The sequence below is a fragment of the Macaca fascicularis genome, chromosome 14 (genome assembly GCF_037993035.2).
Source record: "Macaca fascicularis isolate 582-1 chromosome 14, T2T-MFA8v1.1".
Taxonomy (NCBI): Eukaryota; Metazoa; Chordata; class Mammalia; order Primates; family Cercopithecidae; genus Macaca; species Macaca fascicularis.
Window position 1 is genome coordinate 68,749,905 of NC_088388.1, and position 21,692 is coordinate 68,771,596.

Sequence of the window (21,692 nt, forward strand, 5' to 3'; positions counted from 1 at the left end):
TCACACTCTAGAGCGAGGCAGAGAGAATGAGCAAAGTATACCATTCTGAATCTGCTTAGTTTTAATGCTATAGATAACCAGGTTCATAAAAGGTGGGAAAAGGAAGTAGATGTAGCTCATTGTGATGTGAACCACATGAGGAACATGCTTTCCAAATCTATGAATAAATGTCAGACAAACTACAGTGACGTAGAAGACCAGGATGCAGCAGATATGAGAGACACATGTGTTGAGGGCCTTGGCCCTTTCTTCTCCAGAACCAATGACCATGACAGTCTTGAGAATCAAAATGTAGGAGAAAAAGATGGCGAGAAAGTCCAACAAGACCATTGCAAATAAAACTACAACTGGATAGAGATGATTAAAAGTGATGTCAGCACAGGCTAGCTTGATGATATCTCGGTGTAGACAGAAAGCATGGGAGAGTACCTGGGATCGACAATAGGGAAACCAGTGTAGGTGAACAACTATTGGAATAATGGACAGACCAGCCCTTGTCAATACCCCTACACCAATCTTCATTACCTGGGTGTTGGTCAGGATAGAGGTATATCTTAAGGTGTTGCGGATAGCAATGAAACGGTCATAAGCCATGGAAAGCAAGATACCTGACTCCACAACAGAAAGAGTATGGATAAAATAGGTCTAAGAAAAGCAGGTCACATGGCCAAACTCCCTGTGATTTAACCATAGAACACCTAGCACTGTGGGCATTGTGGTCAATGTCACTCCGAGGTCTGTAGCTGCCAACATAGCTAAGAAATAGTACATGGGCTCATGGAGGTTATGATCATTCCTGATGAGAAAGAGAAGAGTTCCACTGCCAAGAAGTATGGAGATGTAGTCTACCAATAATGGGATGAATATCCAGTGCTGTGCTTTCTCCATGCCTTGGAAGCCAGTAAGCTGGAAGGTGGAAGCAGAGTTATTGAGCGTCATTGCCCGCTTTGCATTTACTCCAGGTAATGCAATAGTAATCAGTTGTATAAAGTTGCTTCTTGCGAGAAGAGAAACCAAAAGAAAAAAGAAGAAAAAGAAATGAACAAAGCCTGCAAGAAGTATGGGATTATGTAAAAAGACCAAATCTACGTCCGATTGGGGTGCCTGAAAGTGAGGGGGAAAATGGAACCAAGTTGGAAAACACTCTTCAGGATATCATCCAGGAGAACTTCCCCAACCTAGTAGGGCAGGCCAACATTCAAATCCAGGAAATACAGACAATGCCACAAAGATACTCCTCGAGAAGAGCAACTACAAGACACATAATCGCCAGACTCACCAAAGTTGAAATGAAGGAAAAAATCTTAAGGGCAGCCAGAGAGAAAGGTCGGGTTACCCACAAAGGGAAGCCCATCAGACTAACAGCAGATCTCTCAGCAGAAACTCTCCAAGCCAGAAGAGAGTGGGGGCCAATATTCAACATTCTTAAAGAAAAGAATTTTCAACCCAGAATTTCATATCCAGCCAAACTAAGTTTCATAAGTGAAGGAGAAATAAAATCCTTTACAGATAAGCAAATGCTTAGAGATTTTGTCACCACTAGGCCTGCCTTACAAGAGACATTGAAGGAAGCACTCAACATGGAAAGGAACAACAGGTACCAGCCATTGCAAAAACATGCCAAAATGTAAAGACCATCGAGGCTAGGAAGAAACTGCATCAACTAACGAGCAAAATAACCAGTTAATATCATAATGGCAGGATCAAGTTCACACATAACAATCTTAACCTTAAATGTAAATGGACTAAATGCTCCAATTAAAAGACACAGACTGGCAAACTGGATAAAGAGTCAAGACCCATCAGTCTGCTGTATTCAGGATACCCATCTCACACACAGAGACATACATAGGCTCAAAATAAAGGGATGGAGGAAGATTTACCAAGCAAATGGAGAACAAAAAAAAGCGGGGGTTGCAATACTAGTCTCTGATAAAACAGACTTTAAACCATCAAAGATCAAAAGAGATAAAGAAGGCCATTACATAATGGTAAAGGGATCAATTCAACAGGAAGAGCTAACTATCCTAAATATATATGCACCCAATACAGGAGCACCCAGATTCATAAAGCAAGTCCGTAGAGACTTACAAAGAGACTTAGACTCCCATACAATAATAATGGGAGACTTCAACACTCCACTGTCAACATTAGACAGATCAATGAAACAGAAAGTTAACAAGGATATCCAGAAATTGAACTCAGCTCTGCAGCAAGCAGACCTAATAGACATCTATAGAACTCTCCACCCCAAATCAACAGAATATACATTCTTCTCAGCACCACATCGTACTTACTCCAAAATCGACCACGTAATTGGAAGTAAATCACTCCTCAGCAAATGTACAAGAACAGAAATTATAACAAACTGTCTCTCAGACCACAGTGCAATCAAACTAGAACTCAGGACTAACAAACTCAATCAAAACCGCTCAACTACATGGAAACTGAACAACCTGCTCCTGAATGACTACTGGGTACATAACGAAATGAAGGCAGAAATAAAGATGTTCTTTGAAACCAAAGAGAACAAAGATACAACATACCAGAATCTCTGGGATACATTTAAAGCAGTGTGTAGAGGGAAAAGTATAGCACTAAATGCCCACAAGAGAAAGCAAGAAAGAACTAAAATTGACACTCTAACATCGCAATTAAAAGAACTAGAGAAGCAAGAGCAAACACATTCGAAAGCTAGCAGAAGGCAAGAAATAACTAAGATCAGAGCAGAACTGAAGGAGATAGAGACACAAAAAACTCTCCAAAAAATCAATGAATCCAGGAGTTGGTTTTTTGAAAAGATCAACAAAATTGACAGACCACTAGCAAGACTAATAAAGAAGAAAAGAGAGAAGAATCAAATCGACGCAATTAAAAATGATAAAGGGGATATCACCACCGACCCCACAGAAATACAAACTACCATCAGCGAATACTATAAACACCTCTAAGCAAATAAACTGGAAAATCTAGAAGAAATGGATAATTTCCTGGACACTTACACTCTTCCAAGACTAAACTAGGAAGAAGTTGAATCCCTGAATAGACCAATAGTAGGCTCTGAAATTGAGGCAATAATTAATAGCCTACCAACCAAAAAAAGTCCAGGACCAGATGGATTCACAGCTGAATTCTACCAGAGGTACAAGGAGGAGTTGGTACCATTCCTTCTGAAACTATTCCAATCAATAGAAAAAGAGGGAATCCTCCCTAACTCATTTTATGAGGCCAACATCATCCTGATACCAAAGCCTGGCAGAGACACAACAAAAAAAGAGAATTTTAGACCAATATCCCTGATGAACATCGATGCAAAAAGCCTCAATAAAATACTGGCAAACCGGATTCAGCAACACATCAAAAAGCTTATCCACCATGATCAAGTGGGCTTCATCCCTGGGATGCAAGGCTGGTTCAACATTCGCAAATCAATAAACATAATCCAGCATATAAACAGAACCAAAGACAAGAACCACATGATTATCTCAATAGATGCAGAAAAGGCTTTTGACAAAATTCAACAGCCCTTCATGCTAAAAACGCTCAATAAATTCGGTATTGATGGAACGTACCTCAAAATCATAAGAGCTATTTATGACAAACCCACAGCCAATATCATACTGAATGGGCAAAAACTGGAAAAATTCCCTTTGAAAACTGGCACAAGACAGGGATGCCCTCTTTCACCACTCCTATTCAACATAGTGCTGGAAATTCTGGCTAGGGCAATTAGGCAAGAGAAAGAAATCAAGGGTATTCAGTTAGGAAAAGAAGAAGTCAAACTGTCCCTGTTTGCAGATGACATGATTGTATATTTAGAAAACCCCATTGTCTCAGCCCAAAATCTCCTTAAGCTGATAAGCAACTTCAGCAAAGTCTCAGGATACAAAATTAATGTGCAAAAATCACAAGCATTCTTATACACCAGTAACAGACAAACAGAGAGCCAAATCAGGAATGAACTTCCATTCACAATTGCTTCAAAGAGAATCAAATACCTAGGAATCCAACTTACAAGGGATGTAAAGGACCTCTTCAAGGAGAACTACAAACCACTGCTCAGTGAAATAAAAGAGGACACAAACAAATGGAAGAACACACCATGCTCATGGATAGGAAGAATCAATATCGTGAAAATGGCCATACTGCCCAAGGTAATTTATAGATTCAATGCCATCCCCATCAAGCTACCAATGAGTTTCTTCACAGAATTGGAAAAAACTGCTTTAAAGTTCATATGGAACCAAAAAAGAGCCCGCATCTCCAAGACAATCCTAAGTCAAAAGAACAAATCTGGAGGCATCACGCTACCTGACTTCAAACTCTACTACAAGGCTACAGTAACCAAAACAGCATGGTACTGGTACCAAAACAGAGATCTAGACCAATGGAACAGAACAGAGCCCTCAGAAATAATACCACACATCTACAGCCATCTGATCTTTGACAAACCTGAGAGAAACAAGAAATGGGGAAAGGATTCCCTATTTAATAAATGGTGCTGGGAAAATTGGCTAGCCATAAGTAGAAAGCTGAAACTGGATCCTTTCCTTACTCCTTATACGAAAATTAATTCAAGATGGATTAGAGACTTAAATGTTAGACCTAATACCATGAAAATCCTAGAGGAAAACCTAGGTAGTACCATTCAGGACATAGGCATGGGCAAAGACTTCATGTCTAAAACACCAAAAGCAACGGCAGCAAAAGCCAAAATTGACAAATGGGATCTCATTAAACTAAAGAGCTTCTGCACAGCAAAAGAAACTACCATCAGAGTGAACAGGCAACCTACAGAATGGGAGAAAATTTTTGCAATCTACTCATCTGACAAAGGGCTAATATCCAGAACCTACAAAGAACTCAAACAAATTTACAAGAAAAAAACAAACAACCCCATCTAAAAGTGGGCAAAGGATATGAACAGACATTTCTCAAAAGAAGACATTCATACAGCCAACAGACACATGAAAAAGTGCTCATCACCACTGGCCATCAGAGAAATGCAAATCAAAACCACAATGAGATACCATCTCACACCAGTTAGAATGGCGATCATTAAAAAGTCAGGAAACAACAGGTGCTGGAGAGGATGTGGAGAAATAGGAACACTTTTACACTGTTGGTGGGATTGTAAACTAGTTCAACCATTATGGAAAACAGTATGGCGATTCCTCAAGGATCTAGAACTAGATGTACCATATGACCCAGCCATCCCATTACTGGGTATATACCCAAAGGATTATAAATTATGCTGCTATAAAGACACATGCACACGTATGTTTATTGCAGCACTATTCACAATAGCAAAGACTTGGAATCAACCCAAATGTCCATCAGTGACAGATTGGATTAAGAAAATGTGGCACATATACACCATGGAATACTATGCAGCCATAAAAAAGGATGAGTTTGTGTCCTTTGTAGGGACATGGATGCAGCTGGAAACCATCATTCTTAGCAATCTATCGCAAGAACAGAAAACCAAACACCGCATGTTCTCACTCATAGGTGGGAACTGAACAATCAGATCACTTGGACTCAGGAAGGGGAACATCACACACAGGGGCCTGTCATGCGGAAGGGGGAGGGGGGAGGGATTGCATTGGGAGTTATACCTGATGTAAATGACAAGTTGATGGGTGCAGCACACCAACATGGCACAAGTATACATATGTAACAAACCTGCACGTTATGCACATGTACCCTACAACTTAAAGTATAATAATAATAAATAAATTAAAAAAAAAAAAGTTGCTTCTTGAGAATTCTACCTGTTCATAAGATGTTCACCTGTCCTGACTTTCAGTGACAGCAAGGATAATAATTTAGTCATTCCTGGGAGATTCCTAGGTAGGGGAAGATAGAATGTATAAAGAATATATTATTTAGGGTTTACTATATGTAAGATTATTGGATAATACATTGGAGATACAGCTATTCTTGCAGAATAAACGTTGTTGAATTCATTGTAAATTATATAACCCAGAAAATAAAAACAAAATGAAAGAAGAAATCACTATGTTTGAATAGTGCTGTAATGGCCTGAAACTTACAGGTCATTTATCATGGTGCTCTTCATCTTGATTGGTGGTATTTGAGGGTGGATGTAAAGGTTTCCCAGACTATGTGAGACCTAAAAGATCAGTAGAAAAATGGTTCTAAATGCTCTTGGAAGAGCAGATATAAACATTCTATGGAAAAACAAATACACAAGTAAGAAATATATGAACAAATACAATAAAATAGTAAATTTCAGAGATGACTTTTCTTCCATATGTCTGGAGGGAAAAATCAATTGATGAAGCTCCAGAGACTTTAGGGTAGCTAGAAAATAACGTAAGAGTGACTTATTTGTGTGTGGTTCCAAAGCACATAGAACTCTATGTTGCCCAGCTTTGTAACCCTAGTTATTGATATGCTTCTTCAAAAAATTCAAATTTTCATAACATGAATTAAAGCATAAGCAGTGAAATGCAGATTTGATGATAAGCATTTGAAGGCACTAATTAATAATAGCACCAGACTACTGTTTTATATCACCTACTTGGCGATGCAAAAATAAAAATGGGTAATTCAGGCAAGATCAAGGAGAATTTTTTTTTAAAACTATGGCATCTGATGGGATTTGACAAAAGTGAGAAGGCTCTGTGACTTGTTAGAATTCTAAGATTTCAGCTGGTACAGGCAGCCAACCTCTGAGAATACATAAATTGTGTGTTGGTGGCATGAGCCAGAGAAAATAGGCCCACCTTCTCTTATGGTTGGTTTAGACTATACATCTCACATACTATAGAAAGAGCATATTGATGTAAATTTATGTATGACTTACAAGACCTCTTTCTGTCCATGAAAAAAAATGAGTCCAAGATTACTGGACTTTCATCTTCGAAGAATTTGTTGAAGTTTCAGCTCTGCTCTTTCTAACAATAATGATCTTGGGGAAGTCATTTAATCTTGAGATTTGGTTACATAACCAGTAAATGCTACTAGTGATTTCTGTCTTCTTAGGCATTCTCTTGACATAAAGTACGGGGGCATGTTTTGTAAAGAGTAGATAATATTTGTGTTTTTGTTATTGTTTCAGAGAAGCACCTCCTTTCTCTTTCTCTGGTAAGTACATGTCAGGATCATTCACCCAGAGGTGTGTCAAATGATTTCATTTTTTTTGTGGAGGCCTTGGGAACAGATATAAAATGATGATGGAGTTTTTAGGAGCCTGTGTTTGACTTTAAATGAAAATATTAAACTACAGTTTCTCTAATCAGCAGATAAAAGGTGATATGTCTGGGTGGGAAAGGGGAAGGAGAAAAGATGGATGAGCCAGTGTGGGAACTTCTGACATAGCTAAAAGTAATATTGAGCCTGGGGCATTGGGACTGAGGGAAGTAAAGGGGAAAGCAACTCTGTCCTCAAAAAGTGAGGAAAGGAGGTATTATTGCTCAATCTGCCTGTCAGTGAAAGGGTCAGAAAATACTCAGTTTATGCAGGATTAAAGAAGCAGGTATGGCAAATAAAGATTGTAAATAAGGTATAGAACTCATTGTTTTATTATAGGTATTCATTGTGAAATGATTACCATAATCAAACTTATTAATGTATCTATCACCTCACATAATAACTTTAATTTTTTTGGTAGTGAAAATATGTGAGATCTGCTTTCTTAGCAAATTTTAAATATACCTAAATAAAGCTGGAAGGGAAAAGATAATACAGAACATTAATCTAGTTAATTGTGTTATAGTGCTACTAAATAAACATATAATGGATAAATAAATTAAAAAAAAAACAGGAGTAGGAAGACTAGATAGGGAAAATAAAGCTGAGAAACAAATGTATGGAACAAATAATTGTTGACTTTCTACGGTGTGTCAAGTATTGGACTGGGGCATTATATACACTTCGGTTTTTGGGTAGAATCCTTACAATAGCTGTTTGTCTTTTCTGTTTTCACATTGAAAAATTGAGTGCTTTTACTTGACTCAGTCAGTTGCTTTTGTGGTACATGAGATGACCTGTGAGTTTCAGAGGGGATAAAAATCTAAAACTTTTACCTCATCCCTGCAGCCATTCACCCTCTTCCAGGGTCTCTGTCATAGAATAGACTTGAGTTTTTGTTAATGAAAAACTAATTCTCAGAGTCTCAAACTCTGCCACATAAACTGATGGCTCTACGCAGACACATCAGAGGGAGCCCATTGAGATGTTAACTTTCATATATTCTCTCACCTTCCCTTTGGCTTTTTTCCTTCTATTTTCCTGACACTCTTTTCTTTCTCAAGCAGTTAATCTCTCCATTATTTTTTACCCCCTTACTTTTGTCTATTATCCTTCCTGTGATGGTTAATATTGAGTGCAAACTTGTTTGGATTGAAGGATGCAAAGTATTGTTCCTAGGTGTGCTGTAAGGGTGTTGCCAAAGGAGATTAGCATTTGAGTCAGTAGACTGGGAGAGGCAGATCTACCTTCAATCTGGGTGGGTACTATCTAATCAGCTGCCAGTGCGGCTAGAAGAAAGCAGGTAAAAGAAGATGGAAGAGTAGTGGATGTCTATTACACAATATAAACTTTTCCAGGTGCTAAAGTCACACAGCTATGTGAATCTCTATCCCTGATCCAGAGGCATACATAACCCAAGCTCCATCCAAGCTTAATTTTGAATTCATTTATCAGTCGCATGGCCAGATAGTGACTTTTTTCTAGAAAGTATTTGAACCTCTGACGATTACAGAGGTATACCTCCTCAAGAATTTGGAAGAGTTGGTTCTATATTTGGCACTTATCTGGACTTCTAGGGTAAAAGACATCGGGTTGAGGGCAGGGGGACTGTCAGGGTTAGAATGGAAGCCAGAGAGATTAAAAAATCAGTCAGCAGGAGAGAAATTACTACAACCTCATAATTCATGCCTGAGTCAACACCCATGCTCTGGTTTGTTCCTAGAATTCTTTGCGTTATGTGTTCCAGAATCTATCCTTTACCTTTTTTATATTTGAAGAGGTAGCTCTCAAAGAAACCAAGTTTTAGAGATGTCAGGAAGTCTTTAGGACCCATGCCTACTATATACATCTACTCTTAGCAGACAACACTATTACTTTTCTCTTGCTGAGAAGTCGGCTTCGATTTCCCTGTCTTTCTCTGCCTTGGTTCCTGCAATGAGATCTTACAGAGAAGATTCATTAAATACCCTCACTGACCTGAAACTTTGTTCCCTTCGATTCTTCAGTTCTATAGTCATGTATCTCACATCTTTAGCTGTATGAAAGATTTGGGCATCATCTTTTCAGAATCTGCACATGAGCCTGGCTGGGAGGAACATTTATTTTAGAAGCTCCTCCCCAGAGACCATTCCTGATTTAGATAATTATTGTTCTTCCCTCCCTCCCTCCCTGCCACCCTCCTCTGCTCCCTCCTCTCTTCCCTCCCTCCCTACCTCCTTCCTTTTGTCTTTTTCTCTATTATTTGTGCCCTCAGCCTTGTGGGTATTGGGTTTGAACAGCACAACCCAAGATCTCTGACGGTATCCTGGCTTTTACTGGAAGTTTTCCTCTGTTGGAAGTTGAATATTTTGTCTACATTGTGGCTCTGGCTCTTGCTGTACTACTTCGGAATTATTTTATCTCATTGTATTTCATAGTCCTTACCTGTAAAACGCATGTAATAATTGCCACCACATAAATTTATTGTGTGGTATGGTTTAAAGAGAAAGCACTTGAAATGGTACTCAACATTTAATAAACAATTCATGTCAAATATTGTCATGTCTGTCATAACCAATTAAACTTATTTTAATTATTTGCATTTTGGATTATCTTCCCTTATTGCACAGTGAACTGTGTGAGAAACAGACTCTATCTTTCATAATTGTATGGCATTTCATAATTTAGATGTTCAAGTGTTTAAACCGTGGAATCAATGTTATATTCCCCAGTTTCTACCATTGGAGATAGATGGTCTTACATGCGATTTAATATTTCTCTGATTGATAGACAGCAATTTTCACTTCCAGATTAAACCACTGTCTCATGAACACTATTTTCCCTACCAACCAGATTTTTTAAACATGTGCAGTAGTACAGATGTATGTATAAAGGATATATAATGAACATACAAATACATTTTTTTTTCTCATTCAGCAAATGGTGAGATTCAATTTATTTTAATGGTTAATAAATTAAATTAAATATTTGATTACTGATACATGATGATGAAAAGAGTATTGAGAAAATACATGATAGAGAGCAGAAAGGGCTTCAATGAACCTATTGTTATTTAGTAAAAAAAAATTATTAAGGTTAATTTACATAAAGAAGTGTGAACACATCATAAAGGTCTAGCTCAATGAATTTGTTGCAGAATAAGTTCACTCACATAGTTGCCACCCAGAACAAGAGCTAGAACTTACCTCAAAAATTCCTTTGCACTCTTTTCAAGTTCACCTTCCAAATTAGTTTTATTAAGTTGTCACCTTTATGTAAATGGAATTATAGTCTATGTTTTCTTTCACGTCTTGATTCTGTACTCATCATTATGTTTTTGAGAAATATCTGTGTGCTTTTATGTAATAATAGTTTGTTCATTTTCATTCCTATGCAATATTCCCATGGTATGAATATACCCCATATTTACTCTGGTGCTCTTGATAGTTAACAGTAATAGTTGGGGCTGTCACAGAATGCTACTTAGATGATTCTGCTACATGTTTATTTGACTGCTTGTTTTTGTGCATATACATATGAATTTCTATTAGGCCTCATCGTAGGAATACAATTCTTTGGATAAACATATTCTTATCTACAGTAGATACTATCAAATAATTTCTAAAGTGACAATTTGTTAAAAATATATTCCACTAACAGTTCATCAGAGTTTCAGTTGGTTTACATCTTTAACAACACTAGGTGTTTTGGGGTTTTCTAAGAAGCGATTCTACTGCATGTGTACTCGTATCTCATTGAAATTTTGATTTGCATTTCCTTGATAATGAATAACATTGCACACATTTTCATATATTTATTGATCACTTGCTTCCTTTGTAAAGTACCTTTTTCAGCCTTTTACCCATTTCAAAAACAAGTAAGTTGTCTATTATTCTCTTATTGATTTTGGAGTTTTATTTATGAATTATTTATATAACTCTTGTGCCAGATATAAGTATAGAAAATTTACAACTTATACCTGACATTTGTATCCTCTTAATAATTTTCACAAAAATAAGTTTTTAATTTCAATTCAGATTTATTTATGGTTTTATTTGTGTGTAATAGTTAAGGCATCTTAAATCTAAAATCAATGAATAAAAATCTGTTACCTTATAATATCTTTATTTAATTATTCACCATAAATTGAATTTTGCCTATGGTTTGAGGTGGGGATCAAAAATTTTCATGCCCAGATTAGTTTTGTGCCTTTGATTAGCCTGCATTGTTTTTGCTCCCAGAATGACCCTGGAAATCACAACCATAGCTGGATCCACCCTCTTGCAGCATTTCACATAGTTACAGCATAGCTGGATCCACCCTCTTGCAGCATTTCACATAGTTACAGCATTATCTTGTTAGCAGAAACAGGTGTGGTATCACCTGTGTGATGATATATTTTATAGTAGCTCCCTATCCAGAACATTTATATTCTCATTAAACAACCAAATGTACACATTCACAGATAACCAAGCCATGTGATAATTGACTATGTTCCTGACATAGGCTGGGCTATCCAGAAGTAGATACTGACACTTTTTTTTTTAATTTATTTTTTATTATTATTATACTTTAAGTTCTAGGGTACATGTGCATAACGTGCAGGTTTGTTACATATGTATACTTGTGCCATGTTGCTGTGCTGCACCCATCAACTCGTCAGCACCCATCAACTCGTCATTTACATCAGGTATAACTCCCAATGCAATCCCTCCCCCCTCCCCCACTCCCTCCCCATGATAGGCCCTGGTGTGTGATGTTCCCCTTCCCGAGTCCAAGTGATCTCATTGTTCAGTTCCCACCTATGAGTGAGAACATGCGGTGTTTGGTTTTCTGTTCTTGTGATAGTTTGCTAAGAATGATGGTTTCCAGCTGCATCCATGTCCCTACAAAGGACACAAACTCATCCTTTTTGATGGCTGCATAGTATTCCATGGTGTATATGTGCCACATTTTCTTAATCCAGTCTGTCCTAAGCCTTTGCCAGCCTGTATCTCAGTCTGATTTCTTTCTCTGACCAATTCTACCTTCTCCTTCTTTCTTTCAAAGGTATTGCTTTCTAGTAAATACATTTTACTTTAAAAAGTGTCAGTATCTAGATACTGACACTTATCTAGATACTGACACTTATCTAGATACTGACACTTTTTAAAGTAAAATGTATTTACTAGAAAGCAATACCTTTGAAAGAAAGAAGGAGGAGGTAGAATTGGTCAGAGAAAGAAATCAGACTGAGATACAGGCTGGCAAAGGCTTGACCAATCTAGGAGAAAGCTCTGAAGCAAGTATTACCCAACGATATTACCCCACATTGGGGGAAATGGCCAGGTTTTCAAAACCCTGCCTCACTTAGTCATCAGATGTGAGTTGCCCCAGGAAAGTCTTGGCTTCGGGCAAAGTGGTTCTGTGCAGCTGAGGGTCCTGTATGAGCTGAGAGTGGAAGACTGTCTGCTGACACATTCCCAGAGCAAGGCAGGAAATCTCTCCCTCTCTCTCTCTCCCTTTTTTCATTTCTTTTTTTTTTTTTTTTTTTAAGAGTCTTGCTTTGTCGCCCAGGCTAGAACGCAGTGATGCAATCTTGGCTCACTGGAAACTCTGCCTCCCAGGTTCAAGCGATTCTCCTGACTCAGCCTCCTGAGTAGCTGGGATTACAGGAGCCCACCACCATGCCTGGCTAATTTTTGTATTTTTAATAGAGATGGGGTTTTACCATGTTGGCCAGGCTGGTCTCAAACTCCTGACCTCAGGTGATCCACCTGCCTCGGCCTCCCAAAGTCTGGGATTACAGGCTTGAGCCACTGTGCCTGACCAGGAAGTCTTTCTCTAAAGGGGATTCTGGACTACAACATGTCTACAACATGTCTACATGTATCTCATGTCTACAACAATTTCTTTGTTAATATGTTATATTTGGAGGCCATTTTCCAAGAACTTGCAGATTTGTATGTCCAATCTAATTTCAGTTCTCATCACTTACAGACCAATGAACATATTATCCAGATATTCCAAAAATATCTGCAGGGTTTTACTGGTTTTCAACTGCACCTGTGGTCACCAAAGTTTCACAGAGACTGATGCTTATCTGGAGTTTCAGTAAAGTTTCCACATAAAAAAGCAAAAAAAAAAAAAAAAAAAACAAAAGCAAAATAAATAAATAAGTCCTTCACTTTAAGGGCATTTGTTTTCTTAACCTTTTATTTTGAAATAATTATAGATTCATAAGAAGTTGCAAAAAATATAAAGGGAGATCCTGTGGACATCTCAATCCATTTTTACCTAGTGGTTACATCTTGAATAACTATCAGAACCAGCAAATTGATATTGATATGATCCACACAGATTATTTAAATTCCATTAGTTTTACATGCACTGATATATTTGTGTATACGTATATAGTTCTATGCAATTTTATTACCTGTTTAGATTAATGTGCATACTACCACTGTCAAAATACAGAATAAACCTATCTCCACAAGGCTCCCTCACACTACTTCTTTTTAGAAACATTTACTCTTCTTCTTTATCTCTAAATCATAGCAACTGCTGATTTCCATATCGATAACTTTACCATTTCAATAAAACTATGTAGATGAAATCATTGGCTTTTTTTTTCACTAAGCAGAATTTTTCCAAGATATATCCACTAGTTCCATGTGTTAATAGTTTGTTATTTTTTTATTGCTAAGCAGCAATCTTTTGCAAGTGGTACCACAGTGTATCTATTCACCTATTGAAGAACATTTGGGTTGTTCCCAGTTTTTAGCAATGATAAAAATAAAGCTTTTATGAACACTCATGTGCAAGTCTTTGTATAAACGTAAGTATTCATTTCTTTGATAAAATGTCCAAGAACGTTTTATCAGCCTGTCTAGGTCTATCATCAGCATTTTGTAATAGGCAGCATTAATTTCTATACATATTTATTAAGTTTATACCTAAATATACATTCAGTATTGAAAAGGTTAAGTAGCTTGCCCATGTTTACATTGCTAGAGAATTTTCTAGCACTTCCATAACGAAGTACCATAGATTGCATGGCTTAAACCACAGAAACTAATTTTCTCATAAGTTCTGAAGGCTAGAAGTCCAGAATCAAGGTATTGGCAGGGTTGGTTTCTTCTGAACCCTCTCTCCTTGGCTTATAGATGGCCATCTTCTCCTTGTGTGTTCACATAGTTTTCCCTTTGTATCTGTCCATATTCAAATTTCCTCTTCCTATAAGGACACAAGTCATATTCAATTAGGATACACCCTAATGACCTCATTTTAACTTAATCACTTCTTTCAAGACCTATCTCTAAATACAGCCACATTCTCAGTTACTAGGGGTTAGTACTTTAATATATAAATTTTGGGTTGGGACATGATTCAATTCATAACAGTTAGTGATAGTCTTTGATTTGCATTGATCATTACATTAATTATAACAAAGCATAGTAACAGCTGAATAATTTATTCAGTGAAAGGAAATTTGTTCTTCTGGTAATATAAGTATATTTCCCCTTAAAACCAATAATAGGCAGAGTAGTTCCTGTCAGGATTGGAGGGGAAACCAAAAATATTACAGTCCCTGGGACTAAAGTGATGTGGTGTGCTTGGCTGAAGCACCGTAGTGATGAGCATGCCTGCTGCATCCCTTGGGAAAGAGAAAACTTCTGGTCGATTAAACTCAACAAGGGAATAGTTAGTGATAACTGCAGATTGTGGGTTCACATTGGGTACTAGAGAAGGCTGCCTGAATTTTATTATATTGACTCTCGTCTATTAGCTCTCTACTTTCAAGGTTTCTCTGATCTAAACCAAGCAGGAAACATAATTGAAATTCAGATTACATAGGCCAAGAAGATATACAGCTTTCTCTTGAGATAAACTGGGAAAGATTTGACCTTTGAAGTAAGTATAGGGAATAAATTACCTCCCAAAGATGATACCAGAGTCTGCTGCGGCTATGAAGACAGGCTGTCTGATTCCCCACACATAAAGTTCCTACCAGTGGCTTGATTAGCTCAGTAACTTTGTTTGGAAAAAGATTATTTAAGAGCTTTGGAGGACTAATTAAGTGTTCCACCTCCCTCAAAGGAGGAGTTAATACAGAGTAAATATTCCTTAAGGTCCAAGTTGGCTATAAAAGGGAGACATCTGGGAAGGTGCTGTCTTTATTAATAACCTCAGTGACTGCTTCTCTTAACAGATGTTGAGAAGGAACAACATGATCTGAGTCTTTAGGCAAGACACAATAATCCTGCTCCTCCTCACCATCAATCAAGTTATGGTACATGGGAGTATGGTGAAATACTCCTAGATATGTAAGGAGTGTACTAGGAGACTCTTCTATAAGCTCTCCAGAGAAAGATAAGGAGAAGGATTTCCTATTGAAGGATCTCAATAGTCCACAGCTTTGGATATGTGTACAGAATTCAGCCAGAAGTTGACAGCATTTCAAAAACAATTCCAAGTGCTACCAACCACTACCTAATACCTTCAGTACTCAGTGATGTGACTATGACCCTCTCATATGTCTCCTTTCCTTTCTAAGAGATGAACAGGAAGGCACCCTTATTCTACTAGATTTTGCTTTTTAAACAAAGCAGAGAAAAATTATGGCTGCAAATGGCAGAACTTTATCTGATTTTCTAGGTGTTCAATTATAGAATCTTCTTCTTGGTTCTAACCTCAGTCTTTGTGATCTTTTTCCTTCCTTATATTTTTTTCCTCAGCTTTTATCTCTTCTCTTACTGTCTTTCTTCTTAGAAACCTACAGCTGCAACTAGCTGAGGACACGGGAATTTTCCACAAAACAAAGTAGAGTGAGTCCATAGATCACTATTATAGCTGCATTACAAGGTATGTCTGCATGGAATTCTTGGGAATGGAGAAGGGGAAACTTTAAGTTGCATGTTATTGGCAAAATACAATCATTGCCTTATACTTTGGTTAGCTTCCCTGTAGCGACTCATCATTTGTGCTGCATATTCTTTTATAAGAAGGAATTTTTCACAAAGCTGAGATACAGTGAAAGATTGGGTTAAAGGAGATTATTGCTGAAATGTCAGAGAAGTAAGAGTGTTGACAGAGAAATGAAGTTGTACATAGAACACAGAAGGGGAGGAACTAAGCTGGATCATCTTCGCGTCTAGTAACTGAAAAATACACATCACTCATCGTGTGTTCAATAGGCACTGATTTCTGGTTTATGTCTCTCGGTCCTAGGACAGAATATGGATGCTGAAAAATGATTCTTTCAATTTTTTATTCCTTATAATCAAGCCAAAAGTGCTGAGTTGTTGCCTCATGCCCAGTTGTCTGGCACCTCTTCACTGAAACTGTTACAGTTAGATCTCATCTATACGGGTGGAAGGTAAGAGGATCATTTTATTTGGTGGCATCTTTAGGGTAGTGCCTTACACTGACAAAGTAACTCTGAAGGGGTATATTTGGATAAGAACATCTTTTTAATTTTGGATAAAAACAACTTCAAGAAGTTGTTCTGGTATGGGACAACAACAACAAAAAGCAAGGAATGAATTTGCTCTAACTCAGCTATATTTACTAATGACTCTCGATTTCCTCACAAGTAAATGTGTATCCCCCTCAGAATTCCATTTTGAGTAAATGGCTTCAGCATTCTTTCATTTGTTCAAACAGAAATGTAGGGGAAGCCTCATTTCACTTTTCCCCAACTCTCGTTTTTAATATATCAGCAAATCTTCGAACTACCTCAAAAATGCGTCTGTATCTGTTTAAGTTTTTGTATTTTTCTCTTTTTTTCATTTCCCCTGCTTCTCTCCTAGTCAAGGTCGCCATCACTCTTCATATGGATTTTTAAAATAGCTTTCTAACTCATCTCTTCTCTTGTCTCTTGCTTAGTATTCTTCACATAGCAGTCTAAGTGAGTAATTTAAAAATACAATTCAGAATATGTCACCACACTATTTTCTATTGTGATTTTCAAAATGTTCTAATATCTTCACTACATTTATAATAAAAACAAAACAAAAATCCCGTTGTGGTCTATAAGGCCCTATGACACCTGATTACTACCTGCTTCCTTGACATTTTCTATTGTCCCTCTCCTGTTTTCTTATCAAACGCCAGTTATGCTGATTTTCCCTCTGGAATAGTCTTCCTCTAGGTCTGTATATGGTCAGGTTTCATTTTTTATTGAAGTCGCAGCTCAAATGGGACCTCCTCACAGGTGCAGTTCTAGGTCCCTCAAACTGCTATACTAACTTGTATACAATACCATCCAATTAATCTACATCGAACAGTACTGTTTTATGTTAAACTTGCACTTATATTTATTTAAAATTGTCTTACTTATTTTTCAACTTAATTTATGGTTTATAAGATTAGGGACTTTGTCTTATTACCATTTAATTCCAGAGAGCTTTAAACGCCATTCATGATGGGCGTTCAAAAATATTAGGTGAACTGAAGAATGTATATCGGCCACATGTTAGATACTTTGCAAGGGATTGAGCAAAGCAAATAAACACATTTCTATATGCAAGAAGTCCCTAGTCTCGTGGCAGAAGGAATATTAAAACCTTATCAAAAGACTAATCTCTTCTCTTCAGTAAAAGACAGCACCCTGTTTAAGCAGCGAAATAGCTCTCACTCAGTATTGGGGAGAACAGATTCAGAAGCCTATGGCTGGGGATAAAGGGAAGGAAACCAGGAAGATGGTTGTTTAAATACAAATGGAGAACTTGAAACCAGAGAGGTCAGATTCTAGGGAATTACTTGAGGGGGCCTATGGAAAAATAATTAAAAAAGAAAAAGACACTACTTGTAAATAAGAAACAGTAAGATGTTTAAACTGAAGGAGATACACTATTATAAGTGATGTCTTTGGCTGGCCTAATCATTTATTCCAGCCCCAAAGTCTATGATTATCTAACTTACAATTAGACTGAGCCATTGTCACAAGTAGTGAGTAGTACTGAAGTATCCAACAAGAGGGTAATTCACACCAATCGTGAATGTCTGTTCCCCATCACTAGTCCATGAAATCGGGAGGCCAAGTGTTTCTTTCTCTGTCTGCTCCTTAGCTACAGTGGTAGTGGCAGAGTTTCTCTTCCCACTTTTCTTTCTTAGGCTGTTGAGACTTTAGCTGATAATTCAGATAAGTCTTTATATGCAGGAAAATGTGGATTAGGGATCAGTATTGTGAAGGCAATTACAGGTTTAAGTAGTAGACTAGAAAAAAATTAGTGTTAGGATCCTTGAAATTCCCTTGAATGCCCCATAGAATATGGATTCTTTAAAATCTGCATAGTTAAGGGAAACAGTTTAGAGTTGAAGTTTACACAAAAATTTTTCTGAAGAGAATGCTTAAATGCATATAAACACTTGAAACTCCAAGAATTTGATTAAGTAGGTAGGAGATAGATCCTGGAATGTGCAGTTAAGAATACAAATAGTATAGGTAATCCTAAGAATGCATTTTGAGAAACAATCACTTATATTGATGTCATTGTTGTCTTTAGGGAAAAATTCTGAGAATCATATGGTCGAAGTGATACCCTGAAGGTAAAACTGCGCATTGTGGTAATAACAGAAACAGAAAGACATTTCTTCTATATAAACTCAATAAACCCAGGATGTGGTCCAACGGCAGCTCGCATCCCTTCCTGTTGACTGGTTTTCCAGGCTTGGAGGCAGCTCATCACTGGATTTCCTTATTTTTCTTGTTCATCTATATGTCTGTCCTTTTTGGCAATGGCACCCTCCTTCTTCTCATTAAGGAAGATCACAATCTTCATGAGCCCATGTACTTCTTTCTGTCCATGCTGGCTGCCACAGACCTGGGGCTGACCCTGACCACAATGCCCACGGTGCTGGGAGTCCTCTGGCTGGATTACAGGGAGATTGGAAGCGCAGCCTGCTTTTCCCAGGCCTACTTTATACACTCACTTTCCTTTGTCGAGTCTGGCATTCTGCTTGCCATGGCCTATGACCGTTTTATTGCCATCTGCAACCCTCTTAGATATACCTCCATACTTACTACTACTCGAATAGTGAAGATTGGGCTGGGAGTTCTGATTAGGGGATTTGTATCTGTTGTTCCCCCAATCATGCCCCTCTATTTTTTTCTCTATTGTCACTCCCATGTTCTTTCATATGCATTCTGCCTTCACCAGGATGTCATTAAACTGGCCTGTGCTGATACCACCTTCAACCAACTGTACCCAGTTGTGCTTGTGGTCTTTATATTTGTGCTAGATTCTCTGATTATCTTCATCTCCTATGTGTTGATACTCAAGACTGTCCTGAGCATTGCCTCCAGAAAGGAGAGGGCTAAGGCTCTCAATACCTGTGTCTCCCATATCTGCTGTGTCCTGGTTTTCTATGTTGCAGTGATTGGATTATCTCTGATTCATCGTTTTGGAAAGCAGGTTTCACATATTGTTCACCTCATTATGAGCTATGTCTATTTTCTCTTCCCTCCACTAATGAATCCTATAATATATAGTGTCAAGACCAAGCAGATTAAGAATGGCATTCTTCACCTTTTTACTACCCATAGAATTGGAACCTGATCTCCAACCATCACAGTCACTCTCACAAAATGTAAACACTCTAATATTTAGCAGGAGAACAAAGAAGTCTCATATCTAGCATACATGCTCATATGACTTGGTAAAATAGGTGTTAAAATAGAGCTTTAAGTTTCCCTAAGGTATCTCTTTAAGCCCAACTCTTTAGCTAAATGTAGTTTGTACAAATTTTTGTTGCATTCCTGTATACAGAATATTTCTCTAAGCTTTCCACTAAATTATTGTGATAACAATACCTTAGGCATCTATGGGTATGTCTATAATGTAACTAACATGTTTATTTCATGGTATAAAGTTAGCAGATAGTAACAGAGTCATAAAAATATAAAATTATTAGTTGGTTTGAGTGAAATGGAATAGAGTTTGGTTTACTATATCAAATCCAATTTCCAACTCCTATGAATTCCTCTGCAGATGTCCATACAAACAATGGGAACCTATAAATTTGGTCACTGAAGTTCAGGAATTTTCCTGCAAAAAAGAATAAAATCTTCTTTGGTCAGTGAACTAATCACTCATCATCCCAACAGTCTAGTTGGTTCCTTCTCCCTCAATCAAATGATCATGAATTTGTCTCAAAAACAATAAACTCATATTTATTCCTCAAGACAGTACCTTCTGACAAACTTGTAACAACAACAACAACAAAAAAAAAAAATGTGAGAAGAGGAATCATGGATAAATGAGAGGATGTAGACACAGTCAGTACCTCCTTCTATCTTGCTCTGATTCTTATCCCACTACCCTAATTGCTAGCTCTGATGTTGAGGCCATCCCCAGATATCTACCTGTGGCTAACTAGTCTGAATTAGCAGAAGGGACAGTTTCTTCACCTCCTTTTGTTATGAACAAGATCTGAAGACACAAAAAATAGGCTTTTGCATTTTTTTGAAGAATGATTGCTTTCTATACATACATCCTGATTCCATTTAAGAAGTATAAATTTCTGGAAGAATAAAATAATGTCATTCTCACTTGATTAAAATTGTCTAATGAGTTAGGAAGCGACCCATAACTCAATTTAAAATATCCTAAAAAGAGAGAGGTTACGCCTTAATTACACTTTAATCAGAGCAAAAATAATACTTCAGTGAGACAGGAGAGGGGACTATATAGAAGATACTGTTTATGTCTTTGGTGTTTTGCCCAGATCATTTTACAGAACTGTGCATCTGTGAATGTTGGCTGCTCATTGTTCATGGTTTCTGCTTTCTGCAGGTTGTTGTTCTCAACTTAGTAGGAAATGTCTCATGAAGAAAATGGCCCCTGCTCCCCAGGAAGCAGGCCATAGGCAAATACTGACCCTCTTGCCTTCTGAAACTAAGCTCCAGCTGTGACTATACACTTGCTTACCTCCTTTCTCGGTCTACACTGTTTTTCCTTGCTCCCTGTCTCCTGACAGCATTCATTAATAAATTGCACACATCTGAATCAGGCTTTGCTCATAGAGAGTCCAACTTAAGAAAAACTGCAGTCCTCATTTATATTCTGTTTCATTAAGAGATGTAATTGTGATGTAATCCCAGCACTTTGGGAGGCCGAGGTGGGCGGATCACAAGGTCAGGAGATCGAGACCATCCTAGTGAACACGGTGAAACCCTGTCTCTACTAAAAATATAAAAAAAAAATTAGCCAGGCGTTATGGCGGGCGCCTGTAGTCCCAGCTACTCCAGAGGCTGAGGCAGGAGGATGGCGTGAACCCAGGAGGCGGAGCTTGCAGTGAGCCGAGATCGTGCCACTGCACTCCAGCCTGGGCGACAGAGCAAGACTCTTATATTTATTATTTATTATTCAATAAATAAATAAGAGACATAATTGTGAAAAAACTGAGCACATAAAAAAGCTATAGGCTTTATCATTTTTTAAATCCTTGTCACTCCATGTCATCTGAGCAACACAGTCTGAATAAATTGTGAGTGTGAGTGCATGTATGTG

General features: G+C 37.7%; 2 protein-coding genes across 2 annotated transcripts; one reads left to right on the forward strand and one right to left on the reverse strand.

Annotated features, from left to right (window-relative positions):
- Positions 1-939, reverse strand: LOC102121170 (olfactory receptor 51B6). Its single transcript, XM_005580239.5, is given in 1 exon segment — positions 1-939. A coding segment is annotated over 1 exon segment (939 nt).
- A 17,537-nt stretch (positions 940-18,476) lies between these two features.
- LOC102126662 (olfactory receptor 51B5) lies at positions 18,477-19,760 on the forward strand. Its single transcript, XM_005595690.4, has one exon. The coding sequence runs from the start codon at positions 18,801-18,803 to the stop codon at positions 19,737-19,739; it is 939 nt and encodes a 312-aa protein (XP_005595747.3). The 5' UTR covers positions 18,477-18,800; the 3' UTR covers positions 19,740-19,760.
- Positions 19,761-21,692: the final 1,932 nt, after the last annotated feature.

Coding starts and splice junctions, on each gene's coding strand:
- LOC102126662 (XM_005595690.4), top strand. CDS start 18,801: ATGTGGTCCAACGGCAGCTCGCATCCCTTCCTGTTGACTGGTTTTCCA.